Source organism: Neolamprologus multifasciatus, chromosome 12 (genome assembly GCF_963576455.1).
Source record: "Neolamprologus multifasciatus chromosome 12, fNeoMul1.2, whole genome shotgun sequence".
NCBI classification, from domain to species: domain Eukaryota; kingdom Metazoa; phylum Chordata; class Actinopteri; order Cichliformes; family Cichlidae; genus Neolamprologus; species Neolamprologus multifasciatus.
This window is the reverse complement of record NC_140450.1, coordinates 16,120,881-16,141,955: the sequence shown is the minus strand read 5'-3', so window position 1 is coordinate 16,141,955 and position 21,075 is coordinate 16,120,881. Positions and strand designations below refer to the sequence as shown.

At 39.4% G+C, this 21,075-nt stretch overlaps 1 protein-coding gene across 7 annotated transcripts in view; it reads left to right on the top strand.

The window, feature by feature from the left end:
* frmd3 (FERM domain containing 3) overlaps positions 1 to 21,075 on the top strand; it is a 59,833-nt gene that overhangs the window by 7,502 nt on the left and 31,256 nt on the right. For 4 of the 7 annotated variants that reach the window (XM_085179006.1, XM_085179003.1, XM_085179009.1 and 1 more), the window contains exons 2-4: positions 12,878 to 12,982; positions 14,545 to 14,587; positions 19,077 to 19,158. In XM_085179006.1, the coding sequence (XP_085035132.1) occupies positions 12,878 to 12,982; positions 14,545 to 14,587; positions 19,077 to 19,158 (230 nt within the window). The remainder of the gene's footprint in view (positions 1 to 12,877; positions 12,983 to 14,544; positions 14,588 to 19,076; positions 19,159 to 21,075) is intronic. The other 3 variants (XM_085179005.1, XM_085179010.1, XM_085179008.1) reach the window with 1 other exon arrangement.

Sequence of the window (21,075 nt, the reverse complement as noted above, 5' to 3'; positions counted from 1 at the left end):
ATACAGGGCAGTGACAGCCTCCAGAAGAGTGTAATCATGTTTAGGAGAACAGATTGACAGCAGTGTATAAGGCAGGCAGAGAGCGATTCGGGATATGTGGCATGTGCCTGCAGCCTACATCCTGGAGGTTGAAGGTGAATGAGTCCAACCTGCTGCTCTCATGTTCAGTGGCAATGTTAAGTCCAACCAGCCGAAGGGGAAACGTCAAGATCAATACACGGTGGCGTCCTCTGATTTCCTTTCACTCCTTTTCCTCCCATCCTCTCTTCTGTCCTTCTCCTCTTTCTCTCTATCATCTCCCCCGGCATCTTAACTTTCCGCTCCTCCAACTCCCGCTCCCTCTTTCACCCCACTTATCCTCTGCTCCATTTTCAGCTTCGCATTTACCGCGCCGACCACCTTTTCTCACTTTCTATTTTTGCCTGCCTCTCATCAATATCTTCTTTCTGTCTCCTCGCCCCCCCCCCCCCCATCTCCTCCACTCTCTTCTTTCTCTCCGTCCCTCTCCTCTGTGACAGATCATGTATAATTAAGGGAGATCACTGTGCTTCATGAGGCCAACATCAGTCAGCTGTCAGCGCTACACCATGCGGGTGTGTGCAAATGTGGATGTGTGTGCATTTGGAGGGACCATGAAAGATTTAAAAGTTGCCACCGAGCCAAAGTTCTGCAATTATGGATATTAATTTGCTACAGATAAGAGAAAGACTGATATGGCAGTGCAAAAGCATGATTACAGGGAACTTTTGGAATATTGTAATAAATGCGTTGTTTCTATTATAGTATAGGTCATCAATACATCCCCAACACAGTCTATTTAAAGGAGCATATCAGCTATGGCATTGTTTTTCACTGCGTTTCCGTTCCAGCTGGTCAAGGAGAGGTGTCTGTAGACATCAGTCTGTATGTGTTCAAATAAAGCTGAGGCAGTGCTCTTGTTTTGGCTAATAGGCATTCTTTGGAGAAGCTTATAAATAGCATCAGTTTTCTATTCTTATCCTTCTTGCCGGTGCCTCTTTGATGCTTTCCCGAAGACGAGTGAAGAGAAATAATCTGGTTTTTTTTCTTTTTGCAGCTGAAAGACAGCAGTAAGAGATGAGACAGCAGGAGATAGAGAGGGAGGGACACATCAAAAGAATGGGGTGGACGGGAAACAAAAATGAGATGATAAACAAGAAAAAATATAGGATGACATGGTTGGGTGGAAACACGAGCCATGAAAATGGCATTGAAAAATCAACAGGGCGTTGGAAGGAACGGGAAAGGAAATGAGGTGGCGTGGCTGTGGAAAAAAAAAAGATTAAGAAGATTAAAACATGAAACAGACTTGAAATGAGACTGGCAGAGCGAGCGGATTTTGGGAAAGGAAGACGGGGCAGAGAAAAGAGCGAAGGGTAAACCGGAACACGCGGCGGTATATAAACAGAAAAGAATTCACAAAAGGTGGAAAAATTGGGATTTTAAAATGGAAAAAGAGACAAAAATAAGTAGGAGTGGAAAAAGTAGGTCACACAAAGCAGGCTGACGTTCAGTGTCGTGGTCTCGTCGGCTGTCACCACACTGGGAGTGAAAACCACTGCAAACATAGACACTTAAACATTTTAATGCAACAGTTGTTTTTATTACCACACATGAACTCCAGACAATGTTGGTCATTAGACTTTCTCACAGCAGGAGATGGTCCCCTTCAGACGTGCTCTCGCTACTGGAAATACTCTGTGGTTTCAATGGTGGTTAATGAATAATGTGTGCTGGAGGCAAGACACATGACATGACTTGCACTCCTCTCACGTGAGCTCAATCGCCCGTGAGTTTGTACAAAAGAGATGGCAGGTTAATGACCATTCACGGTCAGACGTTTGCACTCCTACATACAGATCCAGTGGTGAATATGTAGAGGAGTTAGAATTTTGACACAGAGACAAAATTTCCAATATCTAATCCGAAACATCATTTTGTGGTTCTTCTGTATAGTGGTATGAAAAAGATACAGTGCTGTGACCGTTTTGATGATGCTCTGCAGTCCCAAAGCCTTTAAATGGCTGTGTAACTGTTTCCAGACTGATAGATGTACATGACTTTGTTTCTCATCTGTTTTGAGTTTTTGAGTAGTAGATAATGTGTTTCTATTTGAGATCTTTTAGCCTACTTCCCTTTCGCAGATGGTTTCTACTGGCTGTAGTTAATAGATGACCGTAGCTCAACAGGCAGAGCAGGTCATCCACTAATTTGAAGTGGTTGCTCCAGTCTGCATCCCAAAGTATCCTTGGGCAAGATGCCGAATTCCAAGTTGTTCTCTGATGCATATGTTGGTGTATGAATGTGTGTTAAAGTTAGACAGAAAGCTCTTAAGTGTAGAAAACAAAGTGCTGGTGTGAATGTGTGAATGAAGCATGATGTTTAAAGCACTTTGAGTGCTCCAGTAGAGCAAAGAAAAAAACAACAACCCCTAAATGATACATAATAACCTGTCCATGTAACTCTTATTTCAGTCATCAGGCCTGGGTGTGGCTCATGAAATTGAGCTCCAGTTTCCAAAAAAATTGATGATTCACGGTTAATTTGGGATTTAATGATAGGGAGTAATTACTTTGTAACACAGAGAGTTATCTTTCTTTTTCTTCATCTTTTTAAAAATGTATCTATGTATATGAGATATGCAATACAAAAAGCATGCATAAGGAAAAGGACAGTGTTCTTATCTTCAGCTGCAAGCACATCTGGTTTATTGAAGCTCTGTCTTAATAGATTCCCCCCTCACTTTTAAAAACATCTGGCAGATGTGGTTAAAAATGCTGACCATACTCTCAAACTGAGAGGTAGGATTTAGATTGATGGGTTGCTCCTGTCTCAGTTTCTGTTGCCAATATTGTCCTTTTAAAGCAAGTTCACAGAAAGAACTTTCAAGCAGCTACATTCAATTTATTCGATTTCATGAAGATAATCATGTTATTATTAATGCTTCTTTCAGTGAGGCTGTGTACATAAACCCAACAACCGACATTTGTGCTTGTGTTTTCATGGTTTGATGGTAACAGAATGAGCCCAGATGCACTTCCCTTTGCTTTCTGGCACATTTCTCTGAATATGCAAAGGCTGACAGAAGCAGACGACAGACTTCTTCATTTCCAAAACATCTTAAAAAGCATCGTTTCAACCGTTTCTGGATTTAGAAAAGGCCTATAAATAGAAAAAAGAAAAACAGAGATATAGAGAACAAAACAGTCTGTGTGTTTTTTGTGACGGCATCAATGGCCTCATCGTGTGAATGTGCAAACGTGGTGTATCAGCTCTTTTCCCTGGAGGAAATGCACACCCTTACGTATTGTACCATGAACAGAGGAGGATACGTACGATGGACTAATTTGTGCTTCAAACATGCAAATGAGCAAACAGTCTGTTTACAATAACTCACTGGTTTTCACACGCGGCTCCTCTTTTCTGTTCTCGTGGATTTCTCGATCGTTTGGCACAAATTTAAGCATTCTGCGGTGCAGAGATAAGACAGCTGCTTCGGTGCTTCCTTTGTATTCATACCAGCAGTGTTGCATCTGCAGTCATGCCATTATCGTCACACCTCTTTTCTCCCGCAATCTGATGACAATCCATTACACAAGGAGCTTCTCTTGCTCCATATAGTGATCATTTTTTTTATTCTTATCACAAAGCGTAACAGACCGCGCCCCCAGCCGTGAGCTCGAGGTGTGCATTAACATGTTTAAGATCACATAGGGTAATTTGTGCATGCTTTTGAGCTCATGTACAATGTGTTCATGGGAATCTCTGGAGCACGGCACTGTAGGTGATCATAGGGTAATTATGTTTCCCTCCTGTCACACTGAGGCAAGGTCACAGTCATCATGAGCGCTGCTCCAAATTGTACAAGTGTAAATATATTTAAAAATAATGATTTTGAGAGGAGGCACATTAACATTATATCGCAGGAAAACGACATCTGTGTCCAGGCCCGTCCAATAATGTCGCTGCACCACCTCAGCTGAATTCTGCTGATACACTTTGACTACAAGATGTGCTAATTCATGCAGTTTTGTAATGAAAAACTTAAACACCGTTGTCGCTGCAGTGTGAGCTCAATTTAATTATTTAGTTCACAGTAGTTTAATGCTTCTTTTGCAATCATAGTAACCAGCATGAACCAGGGGAAGCGCTCCTCATGTGTCTTTGAAAAGTGTTCTACAGAGGTTTGGCAGTCAGGGAAAAACATAATATTGTAATCATCACATCAAAACTATATAGATTTTTGCAAGTCCCTCATTTTTTAGTTTTCCATGTATACTTTTGACCCTGTGTGGATTACAAAAACAATCCAAAATAGATCAAAACCTGTGAGCCCAAAATTACTGTGACATCCATTCCCATGATGAGTATCTGTAAACGTCTGACTATGAGTGCACAATGAGCTTAAAAGAAAAAAGTATTTTGTCCTGTCTGGTCTGTAGCTGCAGGCATCATCACTGTTGTGGGTCACTGGTTGAAGAGGTGAAATCAGCACCCTCTCTAATGCAGCGTTTGAGATCAATACTGAAGCTGTGTGAGTTTCATTCTGACACACGGCATGCTGCCTTTTCTCTTTACACTGCATCTTTCAGTGCCGCCTTTCAATAAAAAAAGCAAAACAAAGACAGCATAGGTCTCCTAATCAGAGATTTATGGGTAAATGGTGTGATGATAGGAAGCTAGAGAGATAATGATGCTGAGGTCAGACCAAAGATTTCTCTACTTATAAAGTGGATGTTGCATAACCCAGCTCCCAGACAGGAAGTGTTTGATCCTCTGCTGCTTTTTCCAATTATAGAAACTGCATTTCCCCAGTGGATAACTTATGCATTTTCACGCTGTCTATGGAGCTTACTTCAAAAATCTGTTTTAGACTCTGCCGACTATCTCCGTCTATCTTCTGGCGGTCTACAATCAAAATGGTCAAAGTAGCCGTGAAGAATAAAAAATGGAATAGATCTCTGCAAATCAAATTAGTCATTTGGTGGAAAGGTAATGATGTATGGAGTACCATGAAATAGTCTTTGAGTGTTAACATTGTGTATTCAATTAAAAACTGCGATAAATCAATGCTGAACATGCCATATATTCAGTTCAGTCACACAGTGGGGAAAGGACGAAAAAGGCAAAGTGTTGCTCTGTTTTTATCTCCTAGTTGCGTGTGTTCCTTTCCCCACATCCCATGTCCCACACATTGATTTGTCTCTGCAGTATCCTCGTCAAGCCTCTGGATTGATCCATTCATTAGCTCAGGGTGGGGGGGTTGGGTGGTAAACACAAACTGGCTTTAGAAATATTGGCACTGTGAATAATAGGACACATGCACAAAAGCCTACTCGCACACATCCTAATTGGCAAATTAGGAGGAATTGGTCCACTTGTGACTTAAATTTCAATTTCCCTGAAGAGTAGCAGCAATGACAACAAAGAGAGAAAAGCCACAAATTAGTGTATCATTTGTTTGAATGGCAGTTACTAGGCTTTTAAACTGGTTGGCGTGGAGGTAAAGAGGTCAAACCATTATTTTTCAATCCCCCACCACCCACCCAGAGGATGCAGATGGGAGTGAGAGTAGATTTCTTCACGGGGGCATCACAGGAATTTAACACTGATCTTCACACAGTGTTTCAACTCAGCCAATTAGGTATGCTGTGTCATGAAGCAATTGCGTCTCAGTTGATAAGGAGGAGTCATAATTGAGCTGGCATGCATGTTAATTAAACAACAAGCGCTGTTTAACTAGGCCAATGTACCCAGGGTCCTAGTGCAGAACTGGTAGTGGTCACAAAGTCATGATCAGAACAAATAAGATATCTGTGATGAACTTCAGCTACACTACATACTGTACAGTCAGAGTATCATCAGGGGTGGGGGAGTACCTTAATCACCATTGTCAGTACATATTGGTAATGTGACTTGCCACACATGCCTACCTCAAAAACTGACATGATGACGCTCCTTAAAGGAAGTTGGTCTCAGGTTTTTTTTTTCTGGCACGTTGTACTTGAAACCCCCCACAAAGTTCACAAAATGTTCAAAAAGTTGTTTAAACGCTGCTTAAAGAGTCGGTCCCTAGACTGCTAGAGATCCTCATCACTGGGCGCTATGACAATGCAAAGAACCTTATCCAGCGTAATTACACAGAGAGGAAGTGAGGTATAGACTTCTAAAAGTCAAGTCAATAAAAAGCTGGACTAAACTTTCATTACTGAAGCCCTGATTAAGGGGTAGAGCAGGCTATTTCTCCTGAGGAGAATCAGAATCTCGTCCGCCCCCATGTCTGAAATCCAATTTGTTCTGTGCATCTGTGAAAACGGCATCTCCCTGTCCTTACCTTTCAGAGTAATTTTAACAATTTAGGGACAGATGGCAATACAACCTAAAAGTGTAAGTCAGGCTGCAGCTGTGGCCACACAGAGGCTTAAAAGTGAGACAATTACTGGAGTGAAAGACCACCAAGGACTGTTTCTGGTGATTTCTCATGGACAAAGTCCACCAAGGCTGTTGGTTAGTCGCGTTTACACAGGAAGCAACTATCAGCACACCCCTTAACACATCCCAGCCTGATTCTTCTCGGCTTCACTACGGCACTAGACACTTTAACACCCACTCGCACAATGTACACTTTCAGATTTTCAGTTTAAAAATTTAATGATTATTTATTTTATTTTAATTCACTTAATGTACACAATTTAGTTATTTACTGCATATAATGTGGTCTGTTGGTGAGTTACGTCCTAACAGGAAGCAACTATCATCAGTAATAGTCAATGATGTTCAATCGATGACAGGCAAACTAACAGCTGGCAACACAAAGTGGGTGATCCTGAGTTAACATTTTCTCAACTTTGAGGCGTGGAAATGCAAGTGAATGATACCATTAATTGGCATATGACAGGTTGACAGGTACATCAGAAGGTTCCCTAGGCAACCTGAACCTGGAATATTGCAGAATGATGCGTGATGACATCAGCAACGTGATGACCAGAGACAACAATTAATATACGACAATAAAAATGCAGATGATTGCGATATGACAGGGTGGTAAACACATCAGAAGGTTACCTAGACTGATTCTGACAAGAAAATTTGCATCACTTTGCCACTGATGGCTGATCAGACGTTCCAGGCTCTGGTTGTCATCCTGCCCTCAAGTTGGTAGTTTCTTCAATTGCTTTGAGGATGAGTAAAGTTTGAGTCTGGACCCACGCATTTTATGCCACCATTGCTTATTTCGCCTCTTGTCACAAAAAGGCGAGGATGGGTGAGTGTCATTAACTTTCTTTAGTTGTTGGTCTCCACATTGCTGCTACTTGTTCCTTGTGTAGACACTTAAAAATGTTCATGCTGACTAGGCAAAAACATTCAAACATTCAAAAACTACAGTACTCAAATACTCAAATTAAAATAGAAGATTTGGGGGGAAACCCTGAAAACATCTGTGTCTTAATGGGGCTTTTTGTTTTGTTTTGTTTATTTGGCCAGAATCTGTACTGGACTGGCTGTAAGGAGGTTAACCATGGTAGTGGATGGACACACACACTCGAGCACACATGTCAAAGTGCACTTTGCTTGTGCTAAACTGACTTCGCTCCACACTGAGGTTCTATTTGCAGAGTGTGTATGCATCTTTGTCTTTGAGCGGGGCTGAGAGAAGAGCACTTTGCCATCATTAGGTGAGATCATGTAGAGACAGGATGACTGGGTTAATCTTTAATGCCCAGCCTTTGGATATATAAAATATGTATTCAGGCCTTGTTGGACATGACATAGACTCTTTATATCTCTCTTCCTCTCTCACCAGTCTGTCTCTCTTTTTTATTCACTCATTCTTTTAGCTTTATGTTGGCTGCTCTCAGCCTCTCAGTATGTTTGGCCCTGTTTCACTCTGTCTGGTTTGTTTCTCTTTATTCTCGCTTGGCGTCAGTCCAACACTCTTTGCTCCACGAGCGTCTGCCCAAGAACGAGACGAAGAAAAGGTGTCGTTTGATGATCTGGCTGGAAGCAGCTCACAGCGTGGCTGTTTTTATTCCGTTTCGTCTATTTTTCTCCTCCCTCCATGGATCGCTCTCTGTTTGCTCTTCAGATTTAACATCTTAGTAAGACTGTTGTCAGGGATCAGCCAAAAAAAATCCTAAAGAGATGTAGACAGATACACATCAAAACGCATGGATGCTGATGGAGAAGTGCAGCTTAAAGAGACAGAGAGTGATTTTTTTCTAGGTTATTTACATACAACCCACAGGTGAACATGGACACACTGACAATTGCAGCTGGGACACATTTGACTAACGTTACTGGTGATATACTGGTAAACCTGGACCAGCCAGTAGGGACATGCAGCAAACAGGATTACTGACAGCCAATTGATGATGTGGTGATATAACACAGGCCACAGGGGAAATCCACCTAAGACTGCTGTTGAAGATTTTTAATACAGTTTTGGCATCTTGTATTCGACCAAACACCCCTGCAAAATCCTCCACGTCACATATTATATAAAAAATGGTTTAATTAAACTGGACAGGTTTCACAGAGGAAAAGGTGAACATATTTGATGATGGTGTGAAAATAGTTGCATAGTGGTGTCAGCAGCTCCACTTATCTTTACGAGGATTTACAGTGAGTTACGGCTCATCATTGAACTGTCACAACTTTATTGTCTGAGTGCTGTTGTAGTGTTGTTACATGTTTGCAACAGGCCTCTTTATTGACTCAAAAATCTATAAAACAAAAATCTGCTATATGCTTAGCACTAATCGACTCAGAATCAGATACAGTTAGCAACTAGCTGGCAAACAAATTTGAGCATTTTGTATCTCAGGACCTGGATTTATTCAAAGGATGTCAGATGTCCAGAACCACAATCCAATTTCCTTGCTGGTTGTGTCACAGATTGATCAAAATTTAATCTTAAGAGGTGGTGATGTGACTGTGATGATGGATTCAAAAACCCTGATCCTTTTACAGGTCAACAGATGTTCCTCTTTATGTCACTTTGCACCGCATTTTTATTCAGTGCCCACGTTCCACATCTTGAAACAGAATTCTGCATTTTGGCTGGTTTTGCAGTAATTATCAGAGACTTTATAGAAATTATCTCGTAAGAACATAGGACCAAAACTCGAGTTCCTTTTAAACTTGTTATATTTACTTCACATATATTAGGCCTATACATGCTAAATGACATTCTGATAACATGCACAATTGATTATTATTATTATTATTTTTTAGATAATCTGAAAATTTCAGATTACCTCTGAGCATTGTTAACATGTCCCACGGTGTTTGTTTGTTGTGATCGGGTCACCCTAGTTTACACCCCAGCTTACCATCACACACTGCTGTTTCATTCACCTATCCAATAGCTATAGCAGTTACTTAATTCATTATTGTGTTTAAGTCTTTCTTTTTTAATCTTACCTTTAACAGTTTAACCATACTTTACAATTTCACCTGGTTCATTAGCAGTTTCTCTGCTAATCACATGTTTAGTAAAATAATTTAAAAGTTTTATTTCAGGTAACAAAGCTGTTTATCCACTATATTTAGTTTGTAATTTCAACTCATAAATAACACTATTAGCTAAGAAGCATGGACTTTAAGAAGTTAAAATACATCCTGTGCTTTTAGCAAACTGTTTTAGCCATAGCATTAGCTAATAATCATGTTTGTAGTTGTGTACTTGGTTTTAGTGTCATTTGTGTATTTTAATCATGTATGCATTAACTGTTACCTTTGAGGTAACAGTTAACTCCTCTGCCTGAAGCTGTTTAGGACCACTGAACAGGTTGAATATTAATAGGGTGAGCTAATCTTTACATGTATCCTCTGGCTAATGCAAAAGTACACTGACCTAAATAAGACTACTTCACAGGCAGCTCATGTTTCAAACCACCTGCAGATACCTGCGCAGGTATCAGACATTAACACAGTCGTCTTAATGTTAAGACACAGACGATTTATGTTTTTGAACCTCTTTTTCTTAAATAGCAGTAATTTGGTACTCCCAGCACTGATAAACAATCGAGCTGATTCTCCTTTACTGTTGGTTGCACTGACCTGGAAATTCTGGCTGTTACAACAGTGTATCTTTGTGAATTGACTAAGGCTGTGTTTAATGTTTGCTTTGCTTTATTTGGTGTGTAACAAATACAGCCACGGTGTCCTGGACACAGATAACTGTTGGTTTTTGAGTGGCTGCTGTGACATTTACAGCAAACATCTTATTTTCAGAGGCTGTTCTGTCAACACCTTGAGTCTAGTAGTACATATAACAGTGTGTTTGCTGAGTTGTTTACTGAGACATGCAGCATGACTCACTAAGAAATGTATTTAAAAGGTTGTCTTGGCAAAAACATTACAGTATTTACAGAATTCAACATATGAACAGGAATTAATATTTGTGTAAAACTGAGGATAAGTGAATGCAAAGTCAGCAAATGAACTGATTTCACAATTTGTGGCATGATGATAATGATGCTTTGATGTACTTAAAATAAAGGCTGTAGATGCTGTGTAACTTCTAGGCATATAGTATTAGTACAACATATTTGCATGGGCTTTGTGCCTGGAAAGAAATTAATTTTTAATTGAGAAATGTTCGGGTTTTTTTTGTCTACCTACAAGCGGAAAACACATGTAATATAAAAAAAAATGACACACAATTGCCTTTAAGATTTACATTAGATCAGGAAGATTAAAGGCACAACCTTAGATTTCAGTAAAAAAAAAGAAAAGATATTTATTTGTAATGTTAGTGCACAAAGCAATTAGAAACTCCAAGCAGCTACATTACTGCACCGAAACTGATGAAGTAGTCGAGAGCTGATGGAGAAACCAGATGGAAAATGGTCCATGCTACTATTTTTTGCAGACTTTGCACTGTAGCTCCAACAATGTGGGAAAAAGAATAATAAGGAAAATCAGAGCAGGAAAAATTTGCTAAATAGTGCAAAAAAGAAAGGTCTGCCTTCTTAAAGATTAAAATCCAGTCAAATATATGGGACATCTGAGGCTCAGGGCCGTTAGTCTGACAAACAATCAGCCATGCAAATGTGCTGAAAATGTGCTTCTGTTAAAGCCATTTAACAAAGTCAGCTGATGTCAGCCACTACACTGCATTTCACTTGCAAATCTCTGAAACTAGAAATAAAGAGCAAAGCTAACGACCTTACCTTGGCTGCTGATGAGGTGCTGTTCATACTGACCACTGCTGATGAAGCAGCCACTGGACAGAAAAGAGCACCATAAGGATATAGGATGCTCTTGTAACCTTTAAAACAGACCATTCTCAATCCAGATGAACTTGTGATTTATTTTTATCATCCTTTAATTATCCAGATAAAAGCCTCATTGAGATTAAAAAAATATTTTCAAGTGAGACCTGGTCAAGCCAGAGGGAGCGGGACTTTGTTAGTGCAGCTGAATAAATTTTAGAAGTAAACGACACACAGTCGTGCTTTTTAACGTGTGAGTGTGCTGCTTACTCAGTGCACAAAATGTAGCCGTCCTTAGCACATCTATCTGTGCAATCACGTGAAATATGTTAATGTATTTTTGCTTTTGTGCAATTTTTTTGCTATATTCAATAAGACTGTATAATATGTCCCTTAACTAAGAGTCTAACTCATTTAGAATTAAATGGAATTTCAATGTTTTTCACCTAAAATTCCAGCATAATTAAATTCACCTGGTAATAAAAATAATTCTAGGTAGTGCATAACTACTAGGAATTTTAAAGGAAGTGAGACACAAATTAGACTGTAAGTTATATTAGGAAGTGCTATAAAAATCCAAATTCCCAACTAAAGTTTCCTGATTAGGCGACGTGCTGACAGGCAGTTTTGTTGATGAGTCAGCTCATCATTGGTCATCAGCTCATCACTGACCCTCATTGGTCAGCTGTGGGTCTAACTGTATGTGATGACGCTGATGCTTCCCGGGTGATGAGTAAATTCCAGTCTCAAGGGCAAAGACATGATATCTGAGTGAATCAATCAGTTCTGCTAAACCGAGCACAGAATCCACCTCCTTCAGCAGGTTATAGAGCAGTTATAGGACACAGACACACACACAAACACACACACACACACACACACACACACACACACACACACACACACACACACACACACACACAGAGCTGGGATCTTTGATGCACATAATATTAGCTTTAGTCAAGAGGTTAAAGGTGAAAATTAAATGTGTACTTGTTTTGATATGTATTTCCTTAAATGAGCTAAAAAGCATAATTTTTTAAAAACTGCTCATCCAACTGTCCCAGCTGACATTTGGTGTCAGGTGTGGTGTAATCTAGATGGTTCCCCTTCACATACATGGGGCAAGTACAATATAAAAAAAAACAAAAACACTGTCTATAAAATAGACAGACAAAAAGCAAATCTTTAGACTTTAGATATATCCAAAGTTATAGAGAATGCTAAGACGTAGGCAGGTCAGTACACTCAGCAGAAAAATCATACTGAGCATCTGAATGAGTAGATATTGACTAAGCAGCTGGCATTAAATGCAGGGTGCTTATTGATTACACAGTGTTAGGTCCTGCAAATAGACTGTATTTATTGGCACATTAGGAGGCCGTGTCCAGAACACCATCATAACAGATATGTCAGCAGCAAGGGACCAAAAGGGTGCTGACGTATTTCCTTCCATTAACATGTTTCACTGTGATGAAATTATGAGAGCATCAGAGGAGAATTACCCATGAGGGTTCATTGTGGGCACGATCCAGTCATACAGCATCTATCAGACTGAGCTCAGAGGTTTATGGTTTTTATCAGCATAACTCAAAAGACGGGTCACGTGTCCTAAACCGATGCGCTTTATTTCTTTGCAGAGAGACACCAGAGGCCAGTTCCTGTTGGACCATGTGTGCAATCACTACAACCTGCTTGAGAAAGACTACTTTGGTATTCGATATGTAGATCCCGAGAAACAAAGGGTAACTATGATACACACACACACACACACACACACCTGTCCGTACACACTACACACGCATAAGCATGGTATCTGTTATCATTTTCATTACCAATTGAGACTAATTTCCACAAAGGATCAGAAAAAGCCTGTCATTTATTCCCAGAGCCCAGATCTTTTGTTTGTCCAAGTGAAGCCAAACTGAGGTGGGGACATTAACTAGATGGGGATTTATCAAACCAAACATGCATTTTTCTTGTAAAACCTAAAATAAAAGTTGGAAACACTAATAGTAAAGCATAAAGGTGTTACCAGAGTTTTCTTCTTTACCAGAGGAGTGATTACAGGACCTACACAGCCGGTCAGAGCAACACTTATATTTAGAGAAGTGTATGTTTATGAAAAGTGCGCATTTTTCACTTTTTACTGAAGACTTCAGTCTATAAGTATGTGGTTAGTTTTCCAACTGCCACATCTTAGTAAAGTGGGGATTTATGCTTCTGCTAAAAGTCTGCTTCATAACCACAAAGCCCTCTGAAACACTATGCCTACCCTACCCCTACTGTTCAGGACCACTGATTGGCTACTTTTTTGTAATAGTTTTTGAATCTATCAGTGAGAGAATAACATCTATTGTCTCAGTATTAAGGATAACAATATATATCAATATAACGACTCACAAATGTCAGCAGATCCCTGGACGGAGAGTGCTATCGTAACTGACGTAGGAGAATGTGAAAGGAAGTGGAAAAACCAGACCCTGGGTGCACAAGCACAAGCATAAATGCCGGCAACGACGTCTGCCACGTCGTAAGGTTTAAAAATATACCAGCAGAAGTCTAAATCAGGCCTAAGGTGCAGCATCTTTTTCTCTGTAATGTTTGAGGAGTCTCCTTCCTCTAAATCTGGCTGCTCTTTTACCCCGGCTAACAAATTCTTCTCCTCAATTTAGAAATTCCACTTATACACAGCACTCAGCTCATTACAGCAGAATCACACCTACTAACAGGAAACAGTGGCAGTGAGTCAGCACAGGCAAAGTATGAATGTTGAATATCAGTCTGGAAGCAGCTGATACATTACATTACAAGTTCAAGTGCCAAATAATAACAAGATCAGTCTCCATATTTCAAACAGCCCACACAGAGAACAGACCAGACGCTTGATCGTAGCAGAAGCTCAGCTAGACTGTTTTTTTTTTCTTAATGCAAAGCGAGGAAGGAAAAATAAGGAAAAATGTGTTTTAAGACAAACTGAACATGCAGTGTCATGCAGTCCAGAAACTGTAACATAATACTTTGAATTGTATGCTTTTGACAGTAAGATAGATCAAAAAGGTCAAATTTGGTTCTATTCAGGAATATAAGATCATCATGTCTCCCTAAATCTCTAAATCAGTCTCTTTAAGTAATAATGTAGTAATAATCTTATTTATGACAGTTTAAAATACCAGAGATCTACCAATGATACACATTAGATTTTCTAAGATAATTTTTGAATTAGCTCTCAATCCAGTCCTGTAGTTTCTTTAGTATAAATTTGATTATTTTAGGGTAACATTTTTGGTCTTTCTCTCTTTTTCAGCACTGGCTGGAGCCCAATAAACCCGTAGTGAGGCAGATGAAGTGTGAGTGCCCTTTCTGTTTCCTTTTCTGTGTCAGCATGTGTGTATACAGATGCAAAGCATCATGCATGTGTCTGTGTATTTGCGAGTGTGAGTGTGTTTTCTTATGCCGTGCATCTGTCTCCAGAGGGTCACTCTGGTGTGAGGGGTCAAGCATGGCAAACAAGCCGACACCACCACAGGGACTCTAACAGGGTCATAACATTGTACACGCAACATTGTTAAAGTGACGGGATAGGAGTACAAAAAAATCTGTTAATGTTATTAATTGAAAACAGATACATTTTATTTGTTTATGTAATAATAATAAAAAAAAACATTTAGATCATCTAGGTTTAAGAGTTTTATCACCCACCCACTTGTGACAGAGTCAGGCAATGTTGGACATGAGTTTTTCCTCTGAAGTCCCGCAGGGAGACCAATAGAGACACAATGAAGACAGACAAAATGACAAGAGAACTGTTTCTCAGAAACACAAAACACTGCCAGAGGGACAAGTGGCCTAAAAAGGAAAAAAGCCACACGTTGCAAAGACGTTGCAGTGGAAGACAAGCTTATGAGAGTACAAAAACAAGTAAACAGCCTGCCTGCCTTATGTGCAGGCCTCATTCAAAGCTTCATAACAATCACCACAAACAGGAAAGATATTTTTACTTTCCATCTCCAGAAAAGGATGCAGATTTTATCTGATTACTTTATTTGTCTGTTTTGTTGTCCCATTTTTGACTATTCTGTTTGGTTAACAAGTCCTTAGGATAATGTGATGTAAGACAAAATTCATTTTCTGGATGTATCCATGTGAATGAAATATGCAGTGACATAGGTACACGTATACAACACCTCATTAATACAAATATCTAATGAACCAATCACATAGCAGCATTTAGGCATGTAGGCATGCTCAAGACAAGTTGCTGAAGTTAAAATCGAGCTCTAGCCTATTACACATAGAGACACTGAACCATCAACACCCACATTCACACCGATGGGCAATTTAGCATCACCAATTAACCAAACCCCACTAGCAGCAGTTCTCTGGGCAAACGTTCTTTGTTAATGTCAGATGCGACTAATTTGAGGTGATAGGAAGGGAACTCAAATAACCGCTCAGTGAAACAATCTAAGCAGAAGAGCATCTCTGAGCACACAACATGTTTATCTTAGAAGCACATGGGCTACAGCAGCAGAAGATGCCTTTCCTTGACCCTTCCTATCTTCTGGAAACAGGACACTGAAGCTAAACTAAACTAAAATGACAAACTCAAAGAGAACAGGGGTTGTACCTGGTGTGGTCTGCTGCTGCTCTAGCACTGAATACTACTTCTGTCAGCTAAGATTAGGAAACAATTTGAACGAGCTCACCAAAATTGGGCAGTAGAAGATTGAAAAAATGTTGCCTGATCTGAAGGGTTTTAATTTCTGGTGCAACACTGACATGGTAGGGTAGAATCTGGAATAATAATATCTTTCATTGTTGTGAGTTTTAAATCCAGTAGTGGAACATGGATGAAAATTAATAAAATTGCATGAAAAATTAAGCATGTTTTGAAAACAGAAGAGGGTCCATCACAGTACCCAATAAGGTCAAGTTTTCACATTTTCAAGGTCACCAGAGTGGCATTTAATGTGTCCCTGGAGGTCACTTAATTTTACTTTTACGTTGTAATAAGAGTTTACACAAACAGCCCGAGGGGTTGTTTTCAAGCTGGGCACAGCCTCCTTTCCCCTCTTGATGTTTGCCTCTGATAGATTTGGCCAGTGTTTTTTCAGTATAACAATAATAACCTTGAGAATGTGACACATATAATCATACATTCTAAGTACCCTAAAAGAGGACACAATACAAAGGTAAATAAGAGAGTGGTGCTTGTTTTCACCTTTGTTTTCCTTTGTTTCCACTTACTCTTTCACATCTTTACATTTCTATCTTGTGTTGAAAGATTGCAGCGGCTTTCCTCCCTCTCTCCCACCCTCCTTTTCTTTCCTTGTCTCAGTCTGAAGTTCACTAACCCTTTTAATGACTGTCCTGTTCTTTCTGTCCTGTTATAAATTAATAAAAGAGCTATTAGCAAAGTATTCTGCTCCATCGGAACATGTGTGAGATGACAGAAGGGGGAGGCTGAGGATATCGGTGAAAACTGGAAGGGAGAGAGAGGGAACAAGGGGGGGAAAGTACTAAAAGGAGACAGTGATAGATAACGTAACTAAAGAAAGAAGAAAAATAGAGCGAAAAGAGGAAATTGGAGAGACGGTTTGAGATGAGAGAAGCTGACAGAGTGAAAGAAAGAAAGAAAGAAAACGAAATTAGAGGGGAGTTGTTGAATAGATCTGAGTTGCACTGACACATCAGTTCCCTGTGGCAGGATTTACTCCCAAATTAGGTTTCAATGTGTGCGTGCACTTGTGTTTTATTTCGTCTTTGTGCATCCCAGCTTACGTGCGTTGGCAAACGTCACATTTACACGGCCATGTCTTTCGCGCACAATTCACTTTCTCTAAAATGTTTTCCAAAAAAACCTCTTCGTCCCTTAAGCTTGAGAAATAATTATAAGCAGCTCAAGTTCTTTGGGAGCGGGTGGGAGGATTGGCTCTTTCAAATTGCTCAGCATGTATTATGTAGATGTGTGCTGTTTTTCATAGCTGGATAATACCGCAGAGGATCCTGCCATTAAAGGGAGAGTGGTGAGGGCACTCTGGATGATTTCTATCCCATGTGAAATGATACTTTCTTCCTCCTTGATGTTGACTTCAGAATGCCTATCAGATACTTTTGCATCTTTGTTTTAAGCGTCTCCTTTGCCTCATCCTCTTTGAAATCTCTCCATGTGCACTCAAAGTAACTCACATGTGTACGTGAGTAAACTTCGCCTGTGAGAACAGCAAAGACAAAACAACTCCTTCATTTTTCTAAGATTTGTAGCTTTCTACCTCAAAATAATAAAGCACAGGTGATTCAGCTGTCATGTTGGATTTATTACTCGTGGTTTAAATGTCTTTCTGTAAACCATCCTTGCTGTTTTGTAGCTGTTAATTATATAATAACATTTTTTTTTTCATCTGCTGACTTTTTAGTCTATAATCACCCAAAAAAGTTTCCATTTCATTTTTTTCATTCCCTTTTCCCAAGTTTCATTAATAGCCTTCAACACTTTGTCACTAGCAAAGGCCTGAACCCGGAGGCACATTTATGGATATGAAAAACCCCAAACTTTCAAATATTAGCTTTCAACATTCATGTGTCAGAGAAGGCAAATTCGAGGCTACAGACCCTCTATAATGGATATGGACCCCGTGGCGTCTGTAACCATAATATTAGATTTTCTGACATAGTTCACAGGCTGCAGTTTTTTCCACTCTCAAAACTGGCAAAGAGTATCCCAAAGCAAGCAAATGTAGAAAACCACAAAATTGGATTGATTGTGTCCATCAGAAAATTCAAATCAGTTGCAAAGCTGCCAAACAGGAAGTGACATCAAATCTCTGCAACGCTTTGATCTACGCTTTGACCCAAACATGGAGTCAAAATTTTATATCGAGCGAACAAAATTCTGGCATTTGATCACTAGATCCTCAGACCAAAGCTATCAGTTAACTGTTTTTCTGTTAATTAAAGTAAGCGCCAAAGACACCAAATGGGAGTTGAGATGGGTAAAGGGTCCTTTAAGATGTTTTATTTCTTTAATAACCAAAATAAAATAAATTCAGACTTTTAAAAAAATCTTATCTGTGCTATTTTCACTTCAGGAAGTATAAATTATTTATAATACATTATATACAATTACTGTATATAATTAAATCTGTTGCTGTGTATGATGGTTTCCTCTCAGTGTTTCAGTGTTTTGGTGTTTGTATATCTTGTAAATGTTCTAACTTCACAGGGTAAACATTGAATATGTTTATAAGCAGATGAGCTGTGTGAGACCTCAGGAGGGAGTTGAAGCTATCGCTGTCATTTGATCCAAACCCTTCAGCCTGTTATTGAGTATATGTGTGTGTGTCTGTGACCGCTTATGTAACCTTGTGTATGTTTGTTACGGTGCATAATTAAATACTATTCAAAGCACAAATCCTCTCCTAGAGATATGAAATGCTTTAGGACTCAGATCAAAGGAGAAGAAACAGACCCCAGTTCAAGTGAAGCACATGCCCGTGTGTGTGTGTGTGTGCGTGAGAGAGAAAGTAATTACTGTAATTATGAGGTGACTAATCAGTATTGGAGACATGCTGTGGTTTCTGTTTTTGTCCCCAGCTTCTTCTTCTACATAATCCTCATGGCTCCTCTGTCCTCTCTTCCCCTCATTTATCTTTCCTCTTCTTTCCTCTTCTTATCTGTTTCTTAAAATCTTCTACTTTCCTTCTGATTCCCTTCATCATATCTGTCAAGCTTATCTCCTCTTTTTTTCTCCACGTTCTAACAGCCTTTTAGCTTTCCTTACAGTTTCTGGTCTCTCTTAGTTTTTCCATCTCAACATCGTGTCTTTCTTGTCTCCAGCAGCTCAGCAGCCGTACACGATGTGCTTCCGGGTCAAGTTTTACCCGCATGAGCCAATGAAAATCAAGGAAGAGCTCACCAGGTAAACAAGCACTGGCAATGGCATATGAGTGGCAGAGAAAGAAGGCAGGCTGAGAAAAAATGTAAAGTATTTCAGAGGATTTTCATGGACAAATATCCTTAGAGAGAGGAGTTGAAAGAACTGAAAATATCCAGTGAGTGGAAGTCAATATGAAACAAAGCCTCTGAAAAATGTCTTTGCCATGCAGAATTAAGGAAAGTCCAACTTGGTACTAGCAAGCTATACCTAATAAAAATATGGTAGTGACAGATGAAGACATTTGTCTGACTGATTTGTCTAAAAACAGACTAATATATGACTTATAAAACTATTTCAGAATGCGTTATTAAATTTTCTCAAGTGATTGATTACTTAAAGTTGGGCATTGACTGAACACAGTCCAAACACACCGGTGTTATACACTGAGCCAGAGGTAAAGGCTCTCGAAACTGTAGATGAGCCCATGAATACTATATAAGTAAACAAACTAAATAAAAGATTTGGAGAGAGTCTACTTCACCACCAGCGCCACCTCTGCCAAAACAGACCCAAACACACAAAGCTTCTCTCAGGCGCGGTGATAATTAGAGACACTCACCCAGCAGGGACTTGTGTTCTCTGCCCTACGTCTTACCAACTCTGCTTCTCTTTATCAGTCCTAATTTTCTCTTCCTCCATCCATTCACTTCCATCCTTTTTCCTCTCTGCCGTCGCTTGTTTTTTTTTGTCTTTCCGCCCCCAGTGTCTCCTCCCTTCCTGCTGTCGATCGTTCTTCTTCCTCACTGTCAACTCCCCCTCCACCCTCAGGTGTCTCCTCACACCTTTCAAGTCATGTTTCCGCGTCTTTCTGTCCTATATTTTTTTCTTGAGATATTTCTGGAACCTATCCCTCTTTTCTTGTCTAATTTCAACTTAGCTGAATTCTGCTTCAGTTTTTCTCCAGATGTATTATTTATTAGCTCTTCCTCCCTCTGAAAGAGCTGCGTGTCCATTTCTGTTCATTCACGTGTCCTAAAGAAACAAACAACCTCTTCTTAGAGTCCTAAGGAAAAGCATCACACTGGCACACTACTTATAAGTTTGAAGTGGAAGATGAAGTTGAGATGAGTCGGAAAAGTTCAGAAGGAAATTCAGTCAGTAATAAAATCCTGTCGAGTTCTCAATATGGAGTTATGTCTGGGAGCAATTTTTTTCCCATCATCAAAATCCCCAAACTTTTAATGGTAAAATGTGCCTGCTCAAGTTTGCAAGATGTAATTTTAACTCTTCTATATGAAGCACTATTGAAGATAGATGAAAAAGTTAACCCACTATCCTATAGATCTGTAATTATTGATTATGGTATTAGGTGTTTGGTATCTCACATTACAGATATTAATTGCTAACAGGTGTAATTTTTAGCACCGCAGAAAAGTGTATAGGGACTTCTTTTTTTGTTATTAATTAAATATGCAGTTCAGAGTTCACCAAATGCTGACTGTGTGTCTCTGTTCATTTTCATACACAGATATTTCACAGTGCTGGAATTAAAGGGCAAAGTCAGCACTTAATCGTTATCTAAGGATTTTACAGAGTCAGGCAGGCTATAATGAAGGTCCTCTTCATTACTTATCTAGCCAATATAACACACATGAATAATTTTAACATTATTTGTGTAAAAGAATACACTCACATGAAGAGGTTTGACATGTTTTGTCAATTATTTATACTATATTGACATTATTCATTCATACTTGCAAACTGAAGTATATAAAGGCGCTCTTTTTGTAGAATTTAAATTTATCTTCATGAAGAATAACGACATCATTTCTGTGTTTAAGTGTGCACCAAATCTTAATCTGGCTTTTTCTACGCTTAAGTCATTTAAGAAACCTGAAAAGCAAATCTGTGTATGCAGACATTCTGACTCAATGTCCTAAAATAAGAGGAAGCACAAAG